This window comes from Rattus norvegicus, chromosome X (genome assembly GCF_021556685.1).
Source record: "Rattus norvegicus strain SHRSP/BbbUtx chromosome X, alternate assembly SHRSP_T2T, whole genome shotgun sequence".
NCBI classification, from domain to species: domain Eukaryota; kingdom Metazoa; phylum Chordata; class Mammalia; order Rodentia; family Muridae; genus Rattus; species Rattus norvegicus.
In genome coordinates this window covers 143,441,337-143,464,691 of record NC_141554.1, presented here as the reverse complement: position 1 = coordinate 143,464,691, position 23,355 = coordinate 143,441,337, and the positions used below count along the sequence as shown (strand labels likewise).

Here is a 23,355-nt window from a genome sequence, read left to right as displayed (position 1 = left end):
ATGAAAACATGGCCTTGAGAGTTGGCCCAGTAGTTAAGAGCACTTGTTGCTCTTGCAGAGGACCCGGGTTCAATTCTCAACACCTAGCCATCTGTATGACAGTCATCTGTAACCCCAGTGACCACTATGGTCATCAGAGATGCATGTGTTGCACATACATATATGCATGCAAATGACCTGAACATAAAATAATGAAATAAGCAAATCTTTTAAAAAGAAAGAAGCTAAGCAAACCTGTAGAAGAAGTCAAAGAATGGGAAAAGTAAACTGTGTACATCTATCTAGAGGTTTGGGGAGGAGTTGTTTTTATGTTTGTTTGTTATACATTTTAGAGTGTTTGTCATTGTGTTTTTTCCCCTAAATACTTACCAATATGTTTTTGATATTGAACTGTCACTCCTAATTTTTTTAGCATTTATTTATTTATTTATTTAATTTATTTTATGTATGTAAGTATACTGTCACTGTCTTCAGACACAACAGAAGAGGGCATCAGATCTCATTACAAACAGTTGTGAGCCACCATGTGGTTGCTGGGAATTGAACTCAGGACCTCTGGAAGAGAGCAGTCAGTGCTCTTAACCACTGAGCCATCTCTCCAGCCCTTAGCATTTCTTTCTTAAGGGGGCATTTTTCTATGTGCGTACATGATTTTCACAACCAAGGAACTTGTCCTTGGTACAGTGCTATTTACTGTGCTGTTCATACTCAAATGTTTCCAATGTCTCCACCATGAGCACCTTTTTCTAGTCCCAGCTGGGAATTGAGCCTTCATGAATGTTAAGCCAGAACCCTACCACAAAGTTGTATCTCCAGCCTTTGAGTGAAAGATTGTTGTTGTTATTATTATTATTATTATTATTATTATTATTATTATTATTATTATTATTTTGAGACAGGGTTTTTCTGTGTATGCCTGGCTGTCCTGGAACTCACTCTGTAGACCAGACTGGCCTCAGACTCACAGAGATCTGCCTGCCTCTCCCTCCTGAGTGCTGAGCTTGTGCCAGCAAACCTGGACTGAAATCAAGGTGCTCAGCAGTGTTTCTAGACTGTCCTTGGTCTGTTGAGGCTCTTGTGATCTAAAGTAACTCCTCAATTGTACAGTCTTTCATAAAATTGGCATTTTATGTCACCCTAAATTTGTCTGAATGTTCCTTCATTTCTAGATTTGGGCTGGACCTTTTAAAAGTAAGAAACGACAGGGATGTTTATGTGTTTTGCCAGATTGTCTATCTGTGATGTCTGTGTTTTGCATGTGTGGGCTTTACTAATGTCCTAAGCATAACTGTGCCATAGGAGCAATCGTGGCTACCGTCCTGGTTCTACTGCAAGATGCTGTACTGTACTCGCTGAGAAGCAGGGCTTTGATGCTCTAACTGATTTTGTTCCCCTCAATACTTTCTGTCCACTTTAAACTTGTGCCAGAGCTAGAGAGGTGCTTTGTTTTGTGCTAACTTTCATTTGTGTCGAGTGCTGAAGGGTTTGAGCTGTTGTTTTAAAAATTTAGTGACCATTTGTGTTTTCTGTCCTTTGAAGAGGTCTGTTTATGCCTCTTGACCACATTGGAAGATCATCTTATATCCTTTCATATGTTTGCACGTTGTAAGTTACACCATTTATCTTCTATTCTAAAAGGTTTCACCTTTATTTTTAAGTTGGGTGTATGGGGCGGAGTATGTGAGTGCAAGTGCTCCTGTAGGCCAAGGGCATCGGGTTACCCTGGAGTGGAATTGGGAGCCATCTGACTTGGGTCCTCTGAGGGAGCAGTATTTATTCTTATACACTGAACCTTCACTACAGATCCCGTTTCTCTTCACTTTCATGAGATTTCCTTACATGAGATGAAATACATGCGTACTCTTGGTACTTGGGGTCCAAATTCGAACACTGTCACTTACTGTGTGACCCTAGACAAATGATTTTAATTTTGTTTAGTTTCCTTGCCTGTAAGTTGGGGGTAGTAGTGGTACATACTTTCCAGGAAGTAGGGGGCTGATAAGTTTATGTATTACTGCAAGTGCTAAGTGTCATGGTACACAGTAAGGGGTGGGTTGTCAGTCGCTGTCACTGCAGTTAAGAGCTCCCATATCACCTGAAGACTCAGGTGGGGTTGATGAAGACTCAGAGCTTTGTCCTATAAAGAGACGCCTGTACTTTCCTCAACCATAACTGCCTTCCCATAACCTTGTGTTAACATACACACTAATAAGAGAGGTGACACACCATCTATTCCCCTCTCACATCCTCCACCCCCAAACTGAGCTTATCATGTAGTGCTTCAAAGTACAGGAAGATCCTTAGCAAATGGGTGTTACCTGAACTTATGGATGGGGAGCTATGGAATGTTGCAGCATTCCTAAGTAGAGGTGATAAAGGGAAAAGAACTTTCAATGGCTAAGTGGGCAGCAGATTGGCTGGTGCCCAGAACGCATCGCGATAGAGCCTCTAATATAAGAAAAAATTTCCTCAGACAAAGTTAATAGCTTTCCAGCCTGTGTAGCGACCTGGCACGTGAAAGCTAATGCTACCTATATTGAAGGTCTGTGGGAAGAGCGGGGACTACCCGAGCCCGGCCCCGCCCCGCCCCCCGGGGTCCCTGCCCAGGCGGAGGCCAAGGCAGAAGCGGCGGCGCCTGCGCTCTGCCGCCCAAGAACCTCCAGTGGTTCTCAACTTCTCTCTGAAGATGGCGGACCCCACTTTTGCTGGTACCACTAATGGCACATCTTTGCGGGGTCTACGTGAACGATTGGGTGAGTGCGATGGAGCAGGCAGTGGGGTTGATGTAGCCCCAGGAACCAGTAGAGTAGCGTGGCTCCGCAACTTTTCTGTGGGGAATTCCCTTGTCTTGCCTGGTCTAGGATCCCCCTCATCTCTCTGAACACCTTATGGCTGGGGCAAGAGAGATCAGAGAACCGGAGCATGAAGGAGAAAACATTGGCCAGCGCTGTCAACAGTCCAAAGACCACTGCTGGGCGGGCGGGCGGGCGGGCGGGCGCCACCAAACCCCTGCTCCAGCCGGGGCTGCATCGGGGACCAGTGACGCCGGAGCAACTGAGGGAAAGCTCAGAAGTGAGTGGGCGCTGGTCCGTGCTGGGCACATCCACACTTTGGGCTGGCCCTGCCAGGATCCGAAAGTTTGGGTTTTCCCTGCATCCCAAGGTGTTGGCTTTTTCAAGGTCAAGATCAAGGGAGGAATGAGCTGGTGCTTAGGGCTAACAAAGTTGCAAAGAGACTTGACTCTGTAAAGTTGGCCTCGTGATTTCATCGCTAGACTGAACTGAATGAGAATCCTCACCTACCAATACTTTTTCCTCAACAGGTCTTATAATCAAAACTTTTACTGTCTGGGGAGAAAAAAAAAGGTTGGTGGTGTGTGTGAATCTTAACAATTTAGCAGCACCTATTTAATTCAGGAAATTGTGTGAGGAGGTAATATTTCTTGCTGCTTGCTTTCTGCTTGCTGACAAAGCTAGTTTGCTCAGAAACGCCTGTGAATAAAATTATTTTGATTGCTATGAAAATCCTTAGGGAGTTTTACATTGTAATTAGATGTGTGTGTGTGTGTGTGTGTGTGTGTGTGTGTGTGTGCGCGCGCGCGCGTGTATTCACTTAATGGGTTTATGCATTTTAGTATGCTAATACTAAAGAAATATATTTTTAAAATCACATTTTATATTTTCTGCACATTGTTTTAAATTAAAACCGTTCAGCCAGTTGAGCTTTAAAAACCGTGTAACTTGTCGCTTCTCTCTCCTTGTTTGTTTAAATTCGCACATGATTTCTCCGTTTAGAACACCTTACTCAAAGACTGGGACTTAGAAATGCAGTCAAAGCTACTAAGACCGAGACCCAGATTATCAGCGTTTTAGTGCCGGAGAAACCTTAAAGTTGGTCGAGCAGCCAGAATCCCAGACTCAGAAATCTCGAGCAGCTTCCACAGCTTGAAGGTGTGCTGTCTTGGGCAGCCCGCTATTTGTGTTACTGTTTAGAAGAGTGCAGTCCGCTGAGAGGAGTGCTCTGCTCTAACAATGGCTGCTGGACACAAAGGTTTCAGCAGTTTCCCACCAGCCTTCATCTTTCAGTAGCTATTTGTTCTGCTGTCAGTTGTTTCCTGAGCAGAGAAAAAAAATTTAAAAACGATTCTTTTTTAGAGAGCAGATTCAAAAGAATGTGTGCGATTATGCCATTCAGAAGTAATGTGTGCCACAAAAATACCAGTAGTAAAACAGGGACTGAGACAGAAGAATCTACTCTTCAAATTTAACCAACTTGTACTTTATCTGAGCTGTTAGCTCCCTAAGACTTACAGGCAAATCTGTTTTCTTTCCTGAAATGGTAAGACCTCTACGCCAGCAATTGCAGGGGCACGTTCAAGATTACCCCTTAAAAAGAGTCCCAGGTAGCCCTTCCCCCATGCAAACCAACATCCCAAATCCCATTCATTCTGTGAGCACTAGGGCTGTCCCTTTAGTTTCTTAATTATTTGAACTATCTGTCTTGAACTGTTACGCCTTGGTAGTTAATAACCATACTTCTGTGATATGACCTAGGGAAATATTCGCTGCGCTTTGGCACAAAGGTAAGAACAGTGTTCTCCAAGCCCTTGCCCAGGATTGTGGGGAATTTGAGATACAACCGTCCATGGAGTTCAAGGTTCCGGAGTCCTCTATAACCCATCTTAATGCACATAGTCTCATTGTTTCTTTCCCTCAATTTGCATGCCATCGTACTGATGCTTGCTTCTCACCTTCCTACACGTTGACAGAAGACATGTCTTTGGTACAGTTTATATTTATTTGCCTTAATTTAAAAAAAAGTAAACACTGGCTCTCCTAGCATCTTCCTAATGCATCAGAATAGAGCCTTGGGGGTGCTGAGGGCATGGAGGTGTGGTTCCAGGGGGGAAGGGCACATTGCTTAGCATAATAGAGGCCCTGAGTTCAATCCCAATCACCATACAAGAAAGACAATGAGCTACTTTTTAAAACCTTGCCTGAGCCTCACATCCAGAGGAAAGGTTCTTCTGGCTTGTCCTGAAAGTGGCTTAGGCAGTTAGTGTATAACCAGCCTAGAAAGTACCTGATATGGGTAACTTATAAATATCTTGTTATATTGAACTCAATCTCTCAGTATCTGCCTGTTAATACTTTGCTTCTAGATTTGGGTCTATAAATTCTTGATTTTTTAAAGATTTATTTATTTATTTATTTATTTATTTATTTATTTATTTATTTCATGTATGTGAGTACACTGTCACTGCTTCAGACACACCAGAAGAGGGCATCAGATCCCATTACAGATGGTTGTGAGCCACCATGTGGTTGCTGGGAATTGAACTCAGGACCTCTGGATGAGCAGTCAGTGCTCTTAACCACTGAGCCATCTCTCCAGCCCCCAAATTCTTGATTTTTAAACGACTTTTATTTTGTATGTATGAATGTTTCTGCCTGCATGTAAGAACACCATCAACATGCAGTGCCTGTGGAGGCCAAAAGAAGGCAGTAGGACCCCCGGAACTGTTAGTCCACTCCCAGTCTATACAGAAAACTGAGCCTGAGTCCACTTCACCAGGAGTGAGTGCCCATACCCAAGTCACCTCTCCAGCCCAAATACTTAATTTTTTACCTTGACAAAACGTTTTTCCCTCAATTTCATACAAACTCTTTGAAGAAAATACTTGGTTTATAGTATCTTGTCTGTCATTTTATGTTTTCATTTTCTTTACTTTTTTTATTGGATATTTTTTATTTACATTTCAAATGTTATTCCCTTTCCCAGTTTCCCTGGATATAATCCCCCAAGTCCCCTCCCCTTCTATAAGGGTGTTCCCCCTCCCTTCCCGTCCTCCCAAAATTCCCTTACACTGGGGGGTCCAGCCTTGGCAGGACCAAGGGCTTCTCTGCTACATATGCAGCTGGAGCCATGGGTCTGTCCATACGTACTCTTTGGATGGTGGTTTAGTCCCTGGGAGCTCTGGTTGGTTGGTATTGTTGTTCTTATGGTGTTGCAAGCCCCTTCAGCTCTTTCAATCCTTTCTCTAACTCCTCCAACGGGGACCCTGTTCTCAGTTCAATGGTTGGCTGCTGGCATTCAGATTTTTTATTTGTCACACTCAGAAGACAGCTATATCAGGCTCCTGTCAGGATATACTTCTTGACGCCAGCAATATTGTCTGGGTTTGGTGGCTGTATGTATATGGGCTGGATCCCCAGGTGGGGCAGGCTCTGAATGGCCTTTCCTTCTGTCTCTGCTCCAAACTTTGTCTCCATATCTCTTCCTATGAATATTTTTGTCGTCCCCCTACCCCTCCACCTTTATGAAGGACTGAAGCATACGCACTTTGGTCTTCCTTCTTCTTAAGCTTCACATGGTCTGTGGATTGTATCTTGGGTAATCTGAGCTTTTTGGGTGAATATCCACTTATCACTGAATGCATACCATGTTTGACTTTTTTTGTGACTGGGTTACCTCACTCAGGATGATATTTTCTAGTCCATCCATTTGCCTAAGAATTTCATGAAGTCATAGCTAAGTAGTACTCCATTGTGTAAATGTACAACATTTTCTGTATCCATTCCTCTGTTGAAGGGCATCTGGGTTCACTCTAGCTTCTGGCTATTATAAATAAGGCTGCGATGAACATAGTGGAGCACGTGTCTTTGTTATACGTTGGGGCATCTTTTGGGTATAGGCCCAAGAGAGGTATAACTGGGTCCTCAGGTAGCTCAATGTCCAGTTTTCTGAGGAACCTCCAGACTGATTTCCAGAGTGGTTGTACCAGTCTGCAAGACCACCAACAATGAAGGAGTGTTCCTCTTTCTCCACATCCTCGCCAGCATTTGCTGTCACCTGAGTTTTTGATCTTAGCCATTCTCACTGGCATGAGGTAGAATCTCAGGGTTGTTTTGATTTGCATTTCCCTTATGACTAAAGATGTTGAACATTTCTTTAGGTGCTTCTCAGCCATTTGGCATTCCTCAGCTGTGAATTCTTTGTTTAGATCTGAACCCCATTTTTAATAGGGTTATTTGTCTCCCTGCGGTCTAACTTCTTGAGTTCTTTGTATATGCTAGGTATTAGTCCTTTATCAGATGTAGGATTGGTAACATTCTTTTCTCAATCTGTTGGTTGTCCTAATGACAGTGTCCTTTGCTTTACAGAAGCTTTGAAATTTTATGAAGTCCCATTTGTCGATTCTTGTTCTTAGAGCACAAGCCATGGGAATTTTCCCCTATGTCCATGTGTTTGAGGATCTTCCCCACTTTTTCTTCTATTAGAGTGAATCTGGTTTGATGTGGAGGTCCTTGATCCACTTGGACTTAAGCTTTGTACAGGGTGATAAGCATGGATCGATCTGCATTCTTCTACATGTTGACCTCCAGTTGAACCAGCACCATTTGCTGAAAATGCTATCTTTTTTCCATTGGATGGTCTTGGCTCCTTTGTCAAAAATCAAGTGCCCATAGGTGTGTGGGTTCATTTCTGGGTCTTCAATTCTGTTCCATTGGTCTATCTGTCTGTCTCTGTACCAATACCATGCAGTTTTTATCACTATCGCTCTGTAATACTGCTTGAGTTCAGGGATAGTTATTCCCCCTGAAATCTTTTTATTGTTGAGGATAGTTTTTGCTATCCTGGGATTTTTGTTATTCCAAATGAATTTGAAAATTGCTCTTTCTAACTCTATGAAGAATTGGATTGGAATTTTGATGGGGATTGCATTGAATCTGCAGATCACTTTTGGTAAAATGGCCATTTTTACTACATTAATCCTGCCAATCCATGAGCATGGGAGGTCTTTCCATTTTCTGAGGACTTCTTCAATTTCTTTCCTCAGAGTCTTGAAGTTCTTGTCATACAGAACTTTCACTTGCTTGGTTAAAGTCACACCGAGGTATTTTTTGAAGGGTGTCATTTCCCTAATTTCCTCTCAGCCTGTTTATACTTTGAGTAGAGGAAGGCTACTGATTTATTTGAGTTAATTTTATACCCAGCCACTTTGCTGAAGTTGTTTATCAGCTTTAGTAGTTCTCTGGTGGAACTTTAGGGCTCACTTAAATGTACTGTCATATCATCTGCAAATAGTGATATTTTGACCTCTTCTTTTCCAATCTGTATCCCCTTGATCTCCTTTTGTTGTCTGATTGCTCTGGCTAGAACTTCAAGAACTATATTGAATAAGTAGGGAGAGAGTGGGCAGCCTTGTCTAGTCCCTGATTTTAGTGGGGTTGTTTCAAGTTTCTCTCCATTTATGTTTTGGTGTGCAAGACAAGGTTTCTCTGTGTAACAGCCCTGGCCATCCTGGAACTTGCTCTGTAGACCCAGGGTGGCCTTGAACTCAGATATCTGCCAGCCTCTGCCTCCCAAGTGCTGGGATTAAAGGTGTGCACCACCACCGCCTGCATCTGATGTACTTTAAAAAGCCATACATCACTAAGTTAACTTCTTTACGTGTTTTTGTGCTGCCATTGCTAGTCACAACTGGAATTATCTTTTTTTTTTCTTTTTTAAGGGCGATATAACAACAGAATCTGAGGAAATTCAAAAAGTCATCAAATCCTGCTACAAAATCCTACATTCAACAAAACTGGAAAATTTGAATGAAATGGACAATTTTTTTTGTTTCTACTTCTTTTTTTATTAATTTTTTTTTCGGAGCTGGGGACCGAACCCAGGGCCTTGCGCTTGCTAGGCAAGCGCTCTACCACTGAGCTAAATCCCCAACCATTAATTTTTTTATTAACTTGAGTATTTCTTATTTACATTTTGATTGTTATTCCCCCTAACCCCCCCTCCCCTTCTTTATGGGTGTTCCCCATCCTCCCCCCATTGCCACCCTCCCCGCATAGTCTAGTTCACTGGGGGTTCAGTCTTAGCAGGACCCAGGGCTTCCCCTTCCACTGGTGCTCTTACTAGGATATTCATTGCTACCTATGGGGTCAGAGTCCAGGGTCAGTCCATGTATAGTCTTTAGGTAGTGGCTTAGTCCCTGGAAGCTCTGGTTGCTTGACATTGTTGTACATATGGGGTCTCGAGCCCCTTCAAGCTCTTCCAGTTCTTTCTCTGATTCCTTCAACGGGGGTCCCGTTCTCATTTCAGTGGTTTGCTGCTGGCATTCGCCTCTGTATTTGCTGTATTCTGGCTGTGTCTCTCAGGAGCGATCTACATCCGGCTCCTGTCGGTCTGCACTTCTTTGCTTCATCCATCTTGTCTAATTGGGTGGCTGTATATGTATGGGCCACATGTGGGGCAGGCTCTGAATGGGTGTTCCTTCAGTCTCTGTTTTAATCTTTGCCTCTCTATTCCCTGCCAAGGGTATTCTTGTTCCCCTTTTAAAGAAGGAGTGAAGCATTCACATTTTGATCATCCGTCTTGAGTTTCATTTGTTCTAGGCATCTAGGGTAATTCAAGCATTTGGGCTAATAGCCACTTATCAATGAGTGCATACCATGTGTGTTTTTCTGTGATTGGGTTACCTCACTCAGGATGATATTTTCCAGTTCCAACCATTTGCCTATGAATTTCATAAAGTCATTGTTTTTGATAGCTGGGTAATATTCCTTATGTCAACAAACGCCATAAACTTTTTAAAGATGTATTTATTATGTATACAGTGTTCCACCTGCATGTACACGTGCAGGCCAGAAGAGGGCACCAGATCTCATTATAGATGGTTGTGAGCCACTATGTGGTTGCTGGCTCATGACCTCTGGATGAGCAGACAGTGCTCTTAACCTCTGAGCCATCTCTCCAGCCCCATAAACTTTTAAGTCTTTGTTGAATTGTTGTTGAACATAAATAAGTTCTTAGCCCATCTTTTCGTGATTGACGAAGATCAAGCAGTAATGTTTTACTTCATAGAAAAGATCCAATCTTTCCCCATCAATGACAAATGGTTATGGATTTCTGTTCTTCTATAGGCTGCTAATGTCTCAGGCTTTTTCCTTATCCTTGTGTTTTAGTTGCCGTAGCTCAAGAACTAGCTGAAGAAAGGAGACGTAAACGTGGTCTTGAGTCTTCTGCAGTTTCACTTAAGAAATCGTCATGTACACCTGGTATACTCTCAGTGATATTCTGATATATCAGTGCTGTAGCTTTGACATTTGATAACATACTAATGGGTAATTCCTCTTTTGTAGTTTTAGATGGTTCTGTCCTTAAAAATGATGTCAAACAGCAGCTAGCCAAGGAACGCAGAGAAGAACAGAAACGTCAGCAAGAGGGTATGCATAGTGGACAGTGCTATCTATGCACAGCTCATGTTTTCCTCACTAGGCTTTAGTCACTTCGCTTCATCTACTTACATGACAAATTATAATTTTATTACATAAAATATTACATTTAATTAAGTCCATTTACTAACCAACACCACAGAGGCCCCTGAAGAATCTGGGACCGATTTATTTCATTGTTGAAGGAGGGGTTTAAGTTAGCTTCGGTCATTGAAAATTGAAGTCTGGGACTCTCTTTGACATTGTGAAAGTAAGCAGAATGGGATGTCAGTAAAAATGGGACTTGGTATAAATGAAAACTTTCTCCAACTTGGGTGCATGCTATAAAACTGCATGTTCTTCTTTGATCCAAATCAGCTGACAAATGTTCCGATTTATTCAAGTGGAATATTATAAGTGATTTTTTTCATGGTAGTAGGAGAGAGTAGTGTGTTAGGGAGAACATTTTATGACTGGACAGGTATGAATTCTCTGGTTGCAGTCAGAAAATAATGACTAGTAAAACAAGCTCTTACATCATGGGGTAGACTTTGAAGTCTATTCATGTAACACAAGAAAACATGTCTTCCTTCTTTGGAATTTTAGTTTGGCTAGGCCAAGAGTCATCTGGCTTAAGCATGCCAATTCTTGCCAGTTCAGTGAACACCTTGTGAAAAGTGGTTCTTTAATGCCTACATTTATTTATACACTGTGCATGTTATTTACTAGACCAGGTTATGTTGTCTTAAGACTGATAAGGAGACAAGGTAACATTTTTTCCTTCTATGTATGTAATGTGGAAAACTTTTCTTGGCTTTAACACTATGAAAATATTGCTTGGAACATTTCAGCCAACAAGGAAAAACAACTGCTTGAGAAAGAACAGAAGGCGAAGCTGCAGTACGAAAAACAGTTGGAAGAAAAACACCGCAAGCTGAAGGAACAAAAGGAAAAGGACGAACGACGACGAGCATCTGCAGAAGAAAAAAGGAAACAGAAGCAGGCAGAAGACAAAGTATGGCACATTAAAGTCTGTCTGTTTACTGTGGGCATCATGTACACTTGAGATTGCTGACTCTGTAGAAAGGAAGGGAATCTCACCTTTTACTATTTTCTTCCGTTTTCCTTAACCTCAGCCCAAGTCCTTAAACACTAACTTCAGGAGGAAAGAGGAAGCTTGAAGGTGCAGACACTGAACCCCTTTGGCTTTCAGAAGGCAATCTCAGTGTATCTTGGTTTGGGTTTACTCAGAACTATTCTCTACGATCTGTATAAAGACTCCAACCCCAGCACACCACCTCTCTGACAGGTCTCATATGCAGGGTGATTTCTCCAAACTTACCTGGTCTTGTCACTCCCTGAGAAAGTATGAACCATTATAGACAGTTTGAAAAGCAACAATCATAAATTAGAAAACAATACAGAGTGATTAAGAATCCCTGGTGGACAACTTCAGTCCGAGACAGTTCCAGAATAGTAAAAGAGGAAGTTTAGAGAGAAACAAAGAACACAACAGAAGCAAATGTCAGTGTAGACAAAAAAGGAACCAGAGACGTGGCAAGAAAAAGAAAGGCTAAAGGAATTCAACACCAAAGAACTAGTGGGGGAGAGGCACAGGCAAAGCCGAGTATACTGACATTGTTAAAAAAAAAAAAAAGTATTATGTTTCCCTTTAGCCTAAGAGGAGCAGGGCAGGCTCTGTAACGATGTTATGTAACAGTTGCTGTTAGGCTAGAGAGGTGGCTCAGTGGTTAAGAGCACTCACTGCTCTTTCAGGGGTCCCAAGTTCAAATCCCAGCAACCACATGGTGACTCACAACCATCTGTAATGGGATCTGATACCCTCTTCTGGTGTGTCTGAGGACAGCTACAGTGTACTTATATATAATAAAAACAGTTGCTGTTAGGAAGCAGAATACCCCTGGCCCTAAAGATTTTTTCACTGGAACATAGTCCATGGTACGTTATAGTATAGGGATGATACACCCCTGAACAAAGAACTCATTTCTAAGCATGCACTTGTTCTACCACACCATGACATGTGATTTGTGTGACTGTTATCCTCACCAGTTCAGGTTGCAGGAGAGGTCAATAGAAACATATTGCTTGCCTTAAAAACAATTCTTACTTAGCACCAGGATTTAAGTTTTAACAGACAGGAACATAATAGATGAATAACTTTGACTTCTGGACATGTCACCATTTTCTCTTTTCACAAAAGATACAATACTTAGAAAATATCATCCATCCAACATGATAAAATGAATGATTGAGGGAATCAAGCAGAAGTGAGAACTGAGGGAGGCAAACAGCAATGTAAAGCACTGATTACTTGGCAGGACAGGACACTCCAGTCTTTGTCCAGTGGCTTTAGAACTTTGGCTCCATGCTTTCTAATGATAAAAGTGAGAAAAGAAGCATGGTCAATTCCTCAGCATAGCAGTCAGAAAAGAAAAACAAGTTACTCAGTGATAGCATGGAGATTCATTAATGAAATTGAAACATGTCTCCAAGTATTTTAAACTTTTATCCACTTAAAAAAGAAATGTAGCGATGGAGTTAGTTTTGGAAACAACTTAAACCTTGGCTTTAGATTATGGTAATCTAATAACCATATAAAATGGTCTGGATTTTTTTTAAATAGGAAAAATTTAAGGCTGTTGTGTCTCGTACAATGGAGCGATGCAATCTCATTGATAAACGTCAGAAAAGGTGGTCGTGGGAGGGTAGTGTGATGAATACTGACAAATCTGGTAAGTAATCTAGTTGTTAAATTTCAGTTTCTTAGTGTCCATTTTCACTGTCAGTTATTGGTAGAAGGCTGCATGCAGCACGAGCTGTTCTTTATGTCCTAAACGAAAATGTGATACAGAGTAAACTTCTATCACCTGCCAAAGCAGAACCAATAAGATTTTATAATGGATTTTAATTCAGAATATGCTCAACTTTATTTAAATTTACATTAAGCACAAGAATGATGAATATGTAAATATTTTTTTATAAACTAAGTCCAAGGCTGGAGAAATAGCTCAGTCATTTTAAAGCATTTGCCTTGCAAGCTATAGGACCTGAGGTTGCTCTCCAGAATCCACTTAAAAATAAATTATGTGTAGTAATATAAACTCCCAGTTGTAGCACTGCAAAGGTAGTGGCTGATTTGTAATAGCTCTTGACGCTACTTTATGATTTCTTGAAGTATGCTGATGAAAGAATTACAGGACTTAGGCTTACACCTGACGTCATCACATTATCAATCCAAAGAATTTTCATTTGACATAATAGTGTTAATATTTATTTTATAAGACTAAAAGAAAAAGAAATCTTGTTTAAAAGATGACCCTTCAGTATCCTAAGCTAGAATATTTCAGACAAAATGGGAAGTATTCACACAAAGCCAACTGTTTTATAGTTTTGTTACTTTGTGACATCTATAGCAAATATAATTTTTTTTTGGTTTAAAAACAGTCATAATTAAATTACCCATTATTGTTAGACATTACCATGGATGGTTTTATTAAAGGTTATATGTTTCAATTTAGGAAGATTGCTGTTGTCAAAATTAGATATTTTCCATATTAAATTTTATCATTTTGGGTTTTTTTTTTTTGAGACAGGATTTTACTGTGTAGCCTTGACTGTCCTGGAACTCGGTCTATAGACCAAGTTGTCCTCAAACTCACAGAGATCCTCCTGCCTCTTGAGTAACCCCTGACACCACCTGGCATCATTTTCTAAGTAACTCTGTTCTCACTTCAATAAGATAATGAGCAAATAATTTTAAACTTTGTGGCTGTAGACTATATAATATTTGAAATTAAATAAATTCTTTGAAGCAAGATTTGAAAAGATATTTAAACTGCCTAATACACCAAGTGAGTCACTCCTGAGTTCCTAAGTAGTTTCTAGAAAAGTGATCTTTGCACTTGACGTTTAGGAAAACCGGAAAATAAACGAAGCTCCTCTATGAGTAGAAAAGAAAACCAATTGCAGACCAGTGGTGATTTGCAACATGTGAACAACAGACCAAGTGAGTGCTTATTTCTAAGTAGAAATCTTAAATTCTGGTTTAAAGAAGTGTTTAGCTCAGCTTTGTGTTGCTTAGAAAGTTGTTCAAGAGAGGCTGGAAAGCTGGTTCAGTGGTTAAGAGAACTTCCAGAGGTCCTGAGTTCAATTCCCAGCAACCACATGGTGGCTCTCAACCATCTGTAATGAGACTTGATGCCCTCTTCTGGTGTGTTTGAAAACAGCTACAGTGTACTTACATATAGTAAATAAGTCTTTTAAAAAAGGAAAATTGTTCAAGGAAACATGCTTATGTATGTGTGGCCCAAAAAGTAGTCAAAAGTGAGCTCATGGATCTGAAAAAGAACAAGTAAAGGGAGGGGTGTATGGGAAGGTTTGGAGGGAGGAGAGGGGAGGAAGAAATTATATAATTATGTTATGGTCTCAAAAATGAAAAAACACTTTTTGAAAAACATCATTCAAGAAAGTGCCAGGAGTTAGGAAAGTGCAAGAGTAAATAATCTGGCCTTTCTTTCCCATGTGCTGCAAACTTCCTGGCATATGCGCATATGACAGGGAGTCTAGAGTGAAGCTGAAGCAATCAATCAGACGATGTGAGTGTAAAGAGATTTGTATTGCAGGACTACTGTTCTCGATTCACTTTAAACATTCCATGAGTTCTCATTGGGGAATTATAAATTACTGGCTCCATTTTAAACAAAGCTTTACTCTGTCGCCTTCATGGTTTTCCTGCTGATTTTTCTTTTTACAAGAATCACAATTATTACTGAAATATTTCTTTAAGTTCTCTTTAATTTTATGTTTATTTAGTGATTGCATGCATGCATGTATCCATGTGTGTGGAGGCCAGAGGAGAATTTGTGTCAGTCAGTTCTGTCTGCCGTGTGAGTTCCGGGAATGAAAACAAGACCTTAGGCTGCATAGTGGCACAGTCTCCCATTACCCATCTTCGTCTCTCTGTCTCTGTTCTTAGTGTTGTTTTTTTGTTTATGACAGGATCTCACACTGTAGCCCTGACATAGTCCAGGATGGCTTTAACTTCATAGCAATTCTTCTGTCTCAGCCCTCCTCAGAGCTGACACAGCAGGCATCAGCTCCTTGCCTAATTTTCAAGTGATTTCTTTCTGACAGTTTTTCTCCCCTACCATGTCCCTTCTTGTATTGTGTTATCCTATTCAACTTTGCTCCTCTGATACTATGATAAAACACTGGCCAAAGGCATCTTAGGGAAGAAAGGGTTTGTTTGACTTACAGCTTGGACTCCGATTGCTCAAGGAAGCCAGGGCAGGAACTCAAACAGGAGGTTGAAGCAGAAACTGTAAAGAAATACTGCTTCCTGGCTTCTTCCCCTCTGGCTTGCTCACATACATTTCTTTTTTTTTTCACATACATTTCTTATGGGGATCAAAGCCTACATCAGTCTGCCATGAAGAAAATGTCCCACAGTCATGCATGGCCACAGGCTAGTCTGATGGAGGCAATTATTTAATGGAAGGTTCTTCAGTTTCAGTCATGTTGACAATGAAAGGTAACCAGTATACACGGTTCACCCTACTACAGAAGACTTTAGCAAACTGAATCAGGTTAAATCCTTTGGAAAGAAATGCAATTTGTGCTAGGGATCTTTATAAACATAAAGACTGTTAGAGCAAAATACTTATGTAAAAACATCACTTTTGGCAAGAGAGTTTTATTCAGTCCCAGGTTGCATTTGGTAGTGAATTTTTGTCAGTGGTCATAGCCAATATATCTGTCTTATCTGTAGGAATCACTGTGAAGGTTGATTTGCTAGAGATAATCGTTTTCTTCATGTGTAAGTTCTATTATAGAGACATAGGGTGGGAAATAGTTCCGATATATCCTGCCTGCCTGCCTGCCTGCCTGCCTTCCTTCCTTCTTTCCATCCTTCCTTCATTCCTTCCTTGCAAGTTATTGTATTATGTGGTGGCCTGTCCCCCTTCTTCAGCTATCCAACAGGTTAGTGCAGTCATATGACAGTTCTATTATTAGTGATAATTCTTGCATTTGTGTGCGAAACTTCCAAATGAATGTTTGTATTTGGATTCATCATGTCCTGCTTTAATGCAGTTTTTAGTAGGAATGAGAAAATATTCTTTGTTAATTCTATTCTAAAACAGCCAAGTATGCAGTGCTTTACATATTCATCTGAAATATCTAGACCTAGCTTAGCACTTAACATTTTGCAGAGGACACAGGTTAGGTTCCCATCGCCCACATGGCAGTTCACAACTGTCTATAACTCCATTTCCAGGGACTCTAACATCCTCTTCTGGCCTTTGAGGGTACCAGGCATGCATGTACACACACACACACGGGGGGGGGGAGCAGAAGAGGAGAGGAGAGGAGAGGAGAGGAGAGGAGAGGAGAGGAGAGGAGAGGAGAGGGCAAACACTCACGTGTAAAAGTATCTTTTATTTGCCTGAAGTAATTATTGTCTCTGAGGTTTAGTGCCTCATTCTGCTAACAGTCTGCTCACTGCCTACTCCAGGTAGCTTCTAGCCTCCATACAATCTCATCTAGGTCCAGAATGTTTTCACCCTCTGAGACTTGCTGCTCAATAAGCTCACCCCTTCCTAGTTCTTTCTGAGCTCTGGCTGGTTCAACTCAAGTGTTCTTCTGGCTTAAACTGTCTCCAAGCTGACTGATTTAATCTGGCTTCTCTCTCTCAGCCTCTCCTGAATTGCTCTGCTTGGCCTCATACTAACATTAGCAATCTGCTCTTTTTTTTTTTTTTAAGTTTTACTTATTTATTATATGTAAGTACACTGTAGCTGTCTTCAGACACACCACAAGAGGGCATCAGATCTCATTACAGATGGTTGTGAGCCACCATGTGCTTCTGGGATTTGAACTCAGGACCTCTGGAAGGGCGGTCAGTGCTCTTAACCGCTGACCCATCAATCCAGCCCTAGCCATCTGTTCTAATCTTCTGTCTTTTCATTATCTGGCTCACTCTGTCTTCACCTATGTCTAGCTTGCGCTCTCTCTCTCTCTCTCTCTCTCTCTCTCTCTCCATCTAAACCAGTAAAACTGCCTGCTTCCTCTCTCTCTGCATTGCTCTCTAGCTTCCCTTTCCTCTTTCATGAGAGTTGGACACATCATATTTTGTCAAATCTTTCTCTGATTTGTCACTTTGTCTGCCACTCAATTGGATATCACCTTCAAACTTTGGTATTCTTTCTACAAACTAACTTTACCTTCATTGTTTGGGATTAAAGGTAAGTACTAAAGGCATCCCTATATTCTGGTCAGAAGGATTAAAGGTATGGGTTGAGGGCTGGTCAGAATGAGCCAGATAATGAAGAGACAGAAGGTTAGAACAGGTTGCTAATGTTAGTATGAGGTCAAGCAGAGCAATTCCAGAGAGGCTGAGAGAGAGAAGCCAGATTAAATCAGTCAGCTTGGAGAGAGTTTAAGTCAGAAGAACACCACAACTAGAAACAATCTCTGTGTTCACAGTGTGGTCAAATACTCATGCCCATAACAACACTTGTGCACATAAAATAAAAGTAAATCTTTTTAAAATGTGGCAGGGATTTTGAAATGCAGTATGATAAGAATAGAAATGTTTTGCTGCAAGTGTCCACTTTATAGGCCAGCTCATTTTCATGTGTAGTAAACCACTGATATTACAGAATTCTGTTGATGTTGCTTCTGTAATACTAAATTTTTGATGTTCCAGTCTATGTCTATGATACATTTCACTTAACAATTCCTATTTTCTGTGAAATTTCTATAATTTCCTATTAAAAAGCCTCTTTTCTCTGTTCATACTGTGTTCATACTGTGTACACAGTAGTCAAATTACTACCTTTATATGGAATTTACTGTGTTCTCATTCACTTATAGGCATGACCAAATATGTTTTCCGCTATGTTACTGTACCAATGTTTACTAGTGAAGAGCTAAAGTCTTCTGCTATGTTCTGTAAACCATCAGCAAAAGCACCAGTTACAGCAAAATTAGAAGTAACACCCATAAAGAAAGTAGAAACTCCTCTCAAGGGAGATGTGGAAGGACCAGCAAAGGTGGTGAATCTAGAAATCCCACCCAAAATAACAATTGAAGTACCCTCTCCAACGAACTTGGAAGAACCATCTGAAGGTGATGTGGAAGTAAAACTCCAAAACATGGAGGACATCTCTAAAGTTAAAGTGGAAATTTCTCCAGAGGCAGATGTCAAAGTATCTATTGATGAGAACATAGCAAGATACCCTAAACCAAATGTTGAAGAACTCCCCTCAGTGAGTATGGATGCCTCTTCAAGTATTGAACCATCCTCCACGGTGAGTGAGGACTCATTCCCCTCCCCGAGTACAGCATCATCCTCCTTTGTGAGTGTGGAAATATCTCCTGTTGTCAGCTTGGATGCCTCACCTGAAACAAGCATAGATGCCTCACCTGAATCAAGTATGGACTCAGGGAGTATGGAAGTGGCCTTAGGAAACAATCTAGAAGCACCTCTTCAGGCCAGTGAGGAATCATACTTTGATGAGAGTGTGCAAGAACAACCTCAGGTAAATGTTGCAGGATCACCAAAGGTGAGTGTGTAAGCACAGCCTAAGCGAGGGGAGTGTGTAAGCACAGCCTAAGCGAGGGGAGTGTATGAAGCACAGCCTAGGCAAACATTAAGGCATTGCCCACGGTGACTGTGGTAGCACTTTTGAGGGAGTGGTGGAAGTTTCACCATAGGCAAGTGGGAAAATGCCTTCTAAGATGTGCAAACATCTCCCAAAGCTAAAGGGACTCCAGAGGTTTGTTAGTCCGTTAATGTGAGATGCTTCCATACTTTGAGGAAAAAAACATTTTTGAAGAATATTCTGGATTGTTCAGTGAGGTTTTAAAATTGAATTTGAATTATTAAAATAGAAGTTTTTTTAAGATATATTTTTATTTATTTTTCATTATACTGCTGCTGTCTATAGACACACCAGAAGAGGACACCAAGATCCCATTACAGATGGTTGTGAGCCACCATGTGGTTGCTGGGAATTGAACTCAGGACCTCTGGAAGAGCAGTCAGTGCTCTTAACTGCTGAGCCATGTCTCCAGCCCCCGAAGTAGATTTTAAAAATGTATTTCTATGATACACTTGCATTGTGTAATCTCTTAGTTGAGAGAAAAAAAGTATCTAATTTTCATGAATTAAAAGAAAATTAGAGACTTCAAGAACCATGACACTATTTTATTCAGAGTATTTTCTTATGAAAAGATAGATATAGTATAACAATTGCTAGCAATTTTTTTATCTTATTGAATTGGTATGTTCAGAACCCAGAAATGGACAAAAGGAACGTAAACCTAAACCTTACCACCAAGAAACAAGCACCATGCCACATACCATGTTACCGATGGCCATCATCTCCTGCCCTTGGGTGGCGCCCACCTTCTCCCTTAAAGGCTCTGTAAGTAACCTATTTGCAGTTCCTCCTTATGTGAATTTTACTGAAACAAAGGTATGTCCAACATGAAATAATATAGTATGTAAGGTAAATAATTGCATGTGGGAAAAATGAAGTAGCTTTACTTTGCCCATTATGAAAATCTCCAGTTTAAAATGTCCTTGTAGTGTCACTGTATTGCATTGTATAAAATCATATACTGAGAAGTAATCCATACACACTTGTTACTTTTTCATGGCAGGCAGAGTCGAAAGATACGACCTCCGTCTCCCCTACCAGTCTCATCAAGATTATCAACGAAGACTTCTTTGTCATATAGAATAACCCCAGTTCAGAATATCCTATATGTGCCAAATGCATTAGGTATAATAGCAGCAAAGAAAGACAACATCCAAAAGCACATGATCCAAAAAGGTAACTTCTTTCTCTAAGGAATTTATTGTAGCATCACAGAAAAGCTTGAAGTACTTGAATCGTCATAATTGTATTCCTAGTTAACAGGACTTTGGGGAGTGGTCTTTGGTTTAATGAGAATTAACCAAGCACTGGTCTCTGGAATGCTTCTTCTCTGCTGGCTTATCCACTCCTCTGTTTGGAAATTTTATTTTTGGAACAGTTGTTAAAAGCATAATTTAATTGAGAGGGTTGATATATTATTCTTGTGGGCCCTTACAGTTCAGATATTGGTTTGATTTCGGTGGGTTCACTTAGCTACCGGTGGATGAATACATTTCATCAGATGTAGGCCAGTTTCCATGTACATACATGACATGTGCTAACTTGTGCTGTATCCATTTTCTTTAAAGTGCACCCTGTTATTTTCCCTATCACATGAATTTTTATAGATGTCAGTGCTACTCTGTCTCAAACATAATAGAGAATTTGGTTCTTATAAGAAATTCCAGTGAATTCTCTGTATCAAATTATCTTTTATTGTGAATTAGTTATTCTTGATATCTTAAAATTTTCATTTCTATGTAGTAGTTTATCTAATACAACAGAATTGGTTGTATCAACTAAATATTAGAATATACATCTCTGTGTTGAGCCAGGCATGATGGCACATGGCTTTAATTCCAGAACTCAGGAGGCAGAGGCAGGTGGAATCTATGAATCTGTGACTGCCTAATCTACAGAGTTAGTTCTAGTATAGCCAGAACAAAGCATATAGTGAGACTCTGTCTGAAACTATATATACATATATATATATATGTTTGAGATATATATTTTGAGATATATAGATGTATTTAATATATTTAATATATGCCTGATTTTACAGATAGTCTTGGCTTCTTTTGTCACCTGCAGCTATATACATGTGGTTATCAAAGAGTGGCTAACTATAGGAAACAAAAGTTGTCAAAGTTTAGGCAAACAGCAATAAAAATAATGTGCAAATTCCACATATATGCAGATATGATCTGTTTGGTTGGGTATTTAAGGGTTTTTTTTAAACATTTATTTATTTATGTATAGTGTTTTGCCTGCATATATGCTTATACACCAGAAGAGGGAGCCAAGATCTCATCACAGATGGATGTGGTTGGTGGGATTTGAACTCGGGACCTCTGGAAGAACAGTCAGTGCTCTTAAGCGCTGAGTCATTTCTCCAGCCCTGAGTATTTAAGATTTTTACTCCTCATTTGGATCAGGCATAAACTTGACTTCAGCATATTTTACTCTTTCCTCATAAAGTCCTTGATTGACCTGTCTTACATAGTTAAACCAAAGCAGAAACACACCATTGCATTTTTAGTATTTGAATATGTGCTTATTTGAAAGAGACAACTTGCTAATTTTGTTGTTTGAGAATTGGGGTTTGAACAATTTCCCTAATTAGCATTTGATTTATTTTGATCTGTGTGATGGTTTGAATAAGCTTGACCCATAGGAAATGGCACTATTAGGAGGTGTGGCCTCCTTGGAGTAGGTGTGGCCTTGTTGGAGAAGTGTGTCACTGTGTAGGTGGGACTTGAGGTCCTATGTTCAGGCTCCACTCAGTGAGGAAGAGAACCTCCTCCTAGCTGCCCATGAGAAAGCCTCCTGGCTGCAGTGAGATCAAGGTGTAGAACTCTCAGCTCCTCCTGCACCATGCCTAACTACACATCACCATGCTTCCGCCATGAACCTCCTGAGCCTGTAAGCCCCAATTAAATGTTGTCCTGTTAAGAGCTGCCTTGGTCATGGTGTCTGTCACAGCAGTAAAAACCCTAACTAAGACATTCTGTGTTCATATACTTTTTAATGTTGGGGGGGTATCTCATTTACTTCTTTGTGGGGTTGAAAGGAAGTTGGTCCTCTAATCAATGTTTCACATGTTTCTTTAAACTAGAATCTGGTTATAAAAGTATGCCAAGTGGTGAAGTTGCCAAGAAAGCTTTGGTACAGGTGCAGCATGCTGCTTATGAACAAAAAGGCAAAAAGGAGAAAGAAAGAGTCCAGAAAGAAGAGATAAAGCAAAGGTCAGCACACAATAATCCTTTTTAGCCTAGCACCTTGGGTCTCAGTTCAAACTTTGAAATTTTGCCCTCAAATTCTAAGTTTCAAAAATGATAATTTATTTTTTTCTTCAGTGAGGAAAAGTCTGTCATTGGCTTATAATCAAGTAAAGGAGTGTGTGTGTGTGTGTGTGTGTGTGTGTGAGAGAGAGAGAGAGAGAGAGAGACAGAGACAGAGACAGAGACAGAGACAGAGAAACAGAGACGGGGGGAGGTGGGGAGAAAAGAAAGAAGAAAGAGACAAGGTGGTGGTGGTACACGCCTTTAATCCCAGCACTCAGTAGTCAGAGTTTGAGGTCAGCCTGGTCTATATAGTGAATTCCAGGACAGCCAGGGCTACACAGAAAAACAAAAAAACAAAATCGTGGGTTTGGGGGCTGGAGAGAGTAGAAGAGGAGGAGGAGGAGGAGGAGGAGGAGGAGGAGGAGGAGGAGGAGGAGGAGGAGGAGGAGGAGGAAGAGGAGGAGGAGGAGGTGGAGGAGGAGGAGGAGGAGGAGGCAGCGGCGGTGGCGAGGAAAGAGAAAGGACAAATGAAAACCACTTAGCACTTAGAAAGTTCCCAGACTGTAGAGAAACACATCCTTGTCAGTCTCCATACATCCTGCACCACTAAGATGTGGTAGGACAGTGTAAAAAGAAACCAAAATCACGTCCAGGATTCCCTGTCAGCAGCAGCACTAGAGCACCCAGCATTTCCGTTTACCTTTATGGGAAGGACAAAAAGACATGGATGGGGTCGGGTGAGGAGACAGACAGAAAGATACAAACAGATATTGAGAAAGGACTGAGATTGATCTTCGTCTCCAGGGTCTCATTTAACCAGTGAGTTACTCCTAGAAGACTGTAGTTCAGCTGTGTTCACTTGAACGTGAATTTTCTTGCTCTTCCACCTTTTATGTTGTATCTTGTAATGCAAATTCCTGTCCACAGAGTGTACAAAATATCTATAGTACCGACTTTATTTCTGAGTTACAATTTTTAAAGTACCGTCGCTTAGAAAAAAGATACTTTGAACAGCAAGAAATTTATAACCTGAAAGTTATTATTCCTTGTCTTATGCAAACAGAGATAATCTAGCACTCGAAAGCACTGAATACTGACACACAGTTAGACCCTCCTCCAGATTACCTGTCATCCCTAGGTGACATCGGTGTGTTCATAGCTAAAGAAGACGTTAAAGAGTCTGTCTAAAATAAT

The 23,355-nt window shown here is 40.7% G+C and overlaps 1 protein-coding gene across 4 annotated transcripts in view; it reads left to right on the top strand.

Moving 5' to 3' along the window:
• Map7d3 (MAP7 domain containing 3) overlaps positions 1-23,355 on the top strand; it is a 66,626-nt gene that overhangs the window by 35,958 nt on the left and 7,313 nt on the right. Inside the window, exons 1-10 of one of the 4 annotated variants that reach the window (XM_087600224.1) lie at positions 2,373-2,753; positions 9,966-10,058; positions 10,143-10,226; positions 11,066-11,229; positions 12,859-12,967; positions 14,149-14,241; positions 18,108-18,775; positions 19,530-19,663; positions 19,902-20,074; positions 21,993-22,122. In XM_087600224.1, coding sequence (XP_087456350.1) covers positions 2,525-2,753; positions 9,966-10,058; positions 10,143-10,226; positions 11,066-11,229; positions 12,859-12,967; positions 14,149-14,241; positions 18,108-18,775; positions 19,530-19,663; positions 19,902-20,074; positions 21,993-22,122 — 1,877 coding nt within the window. In that variant the 5' untranslated portion in view covers positions 2,373-2,524. Of the gene's footprint in view, positions 1-2,372; positions 2,754-9,965; positions 10,059-10,142; positions 10,227-11,065; positions 11,230-12,858; positions 12,968-14,148; positions 14,242-18,107; positions 18,800-19,529; positions 19,664-19,901; positions 20,075-21,992; positions 22,123-23,355 lie in introns of those variants that run through there. The other 3 variants (XM_087600223.1, NM_001271327.1, XM_087600225.1) reach the window with 3 other exon arrangements.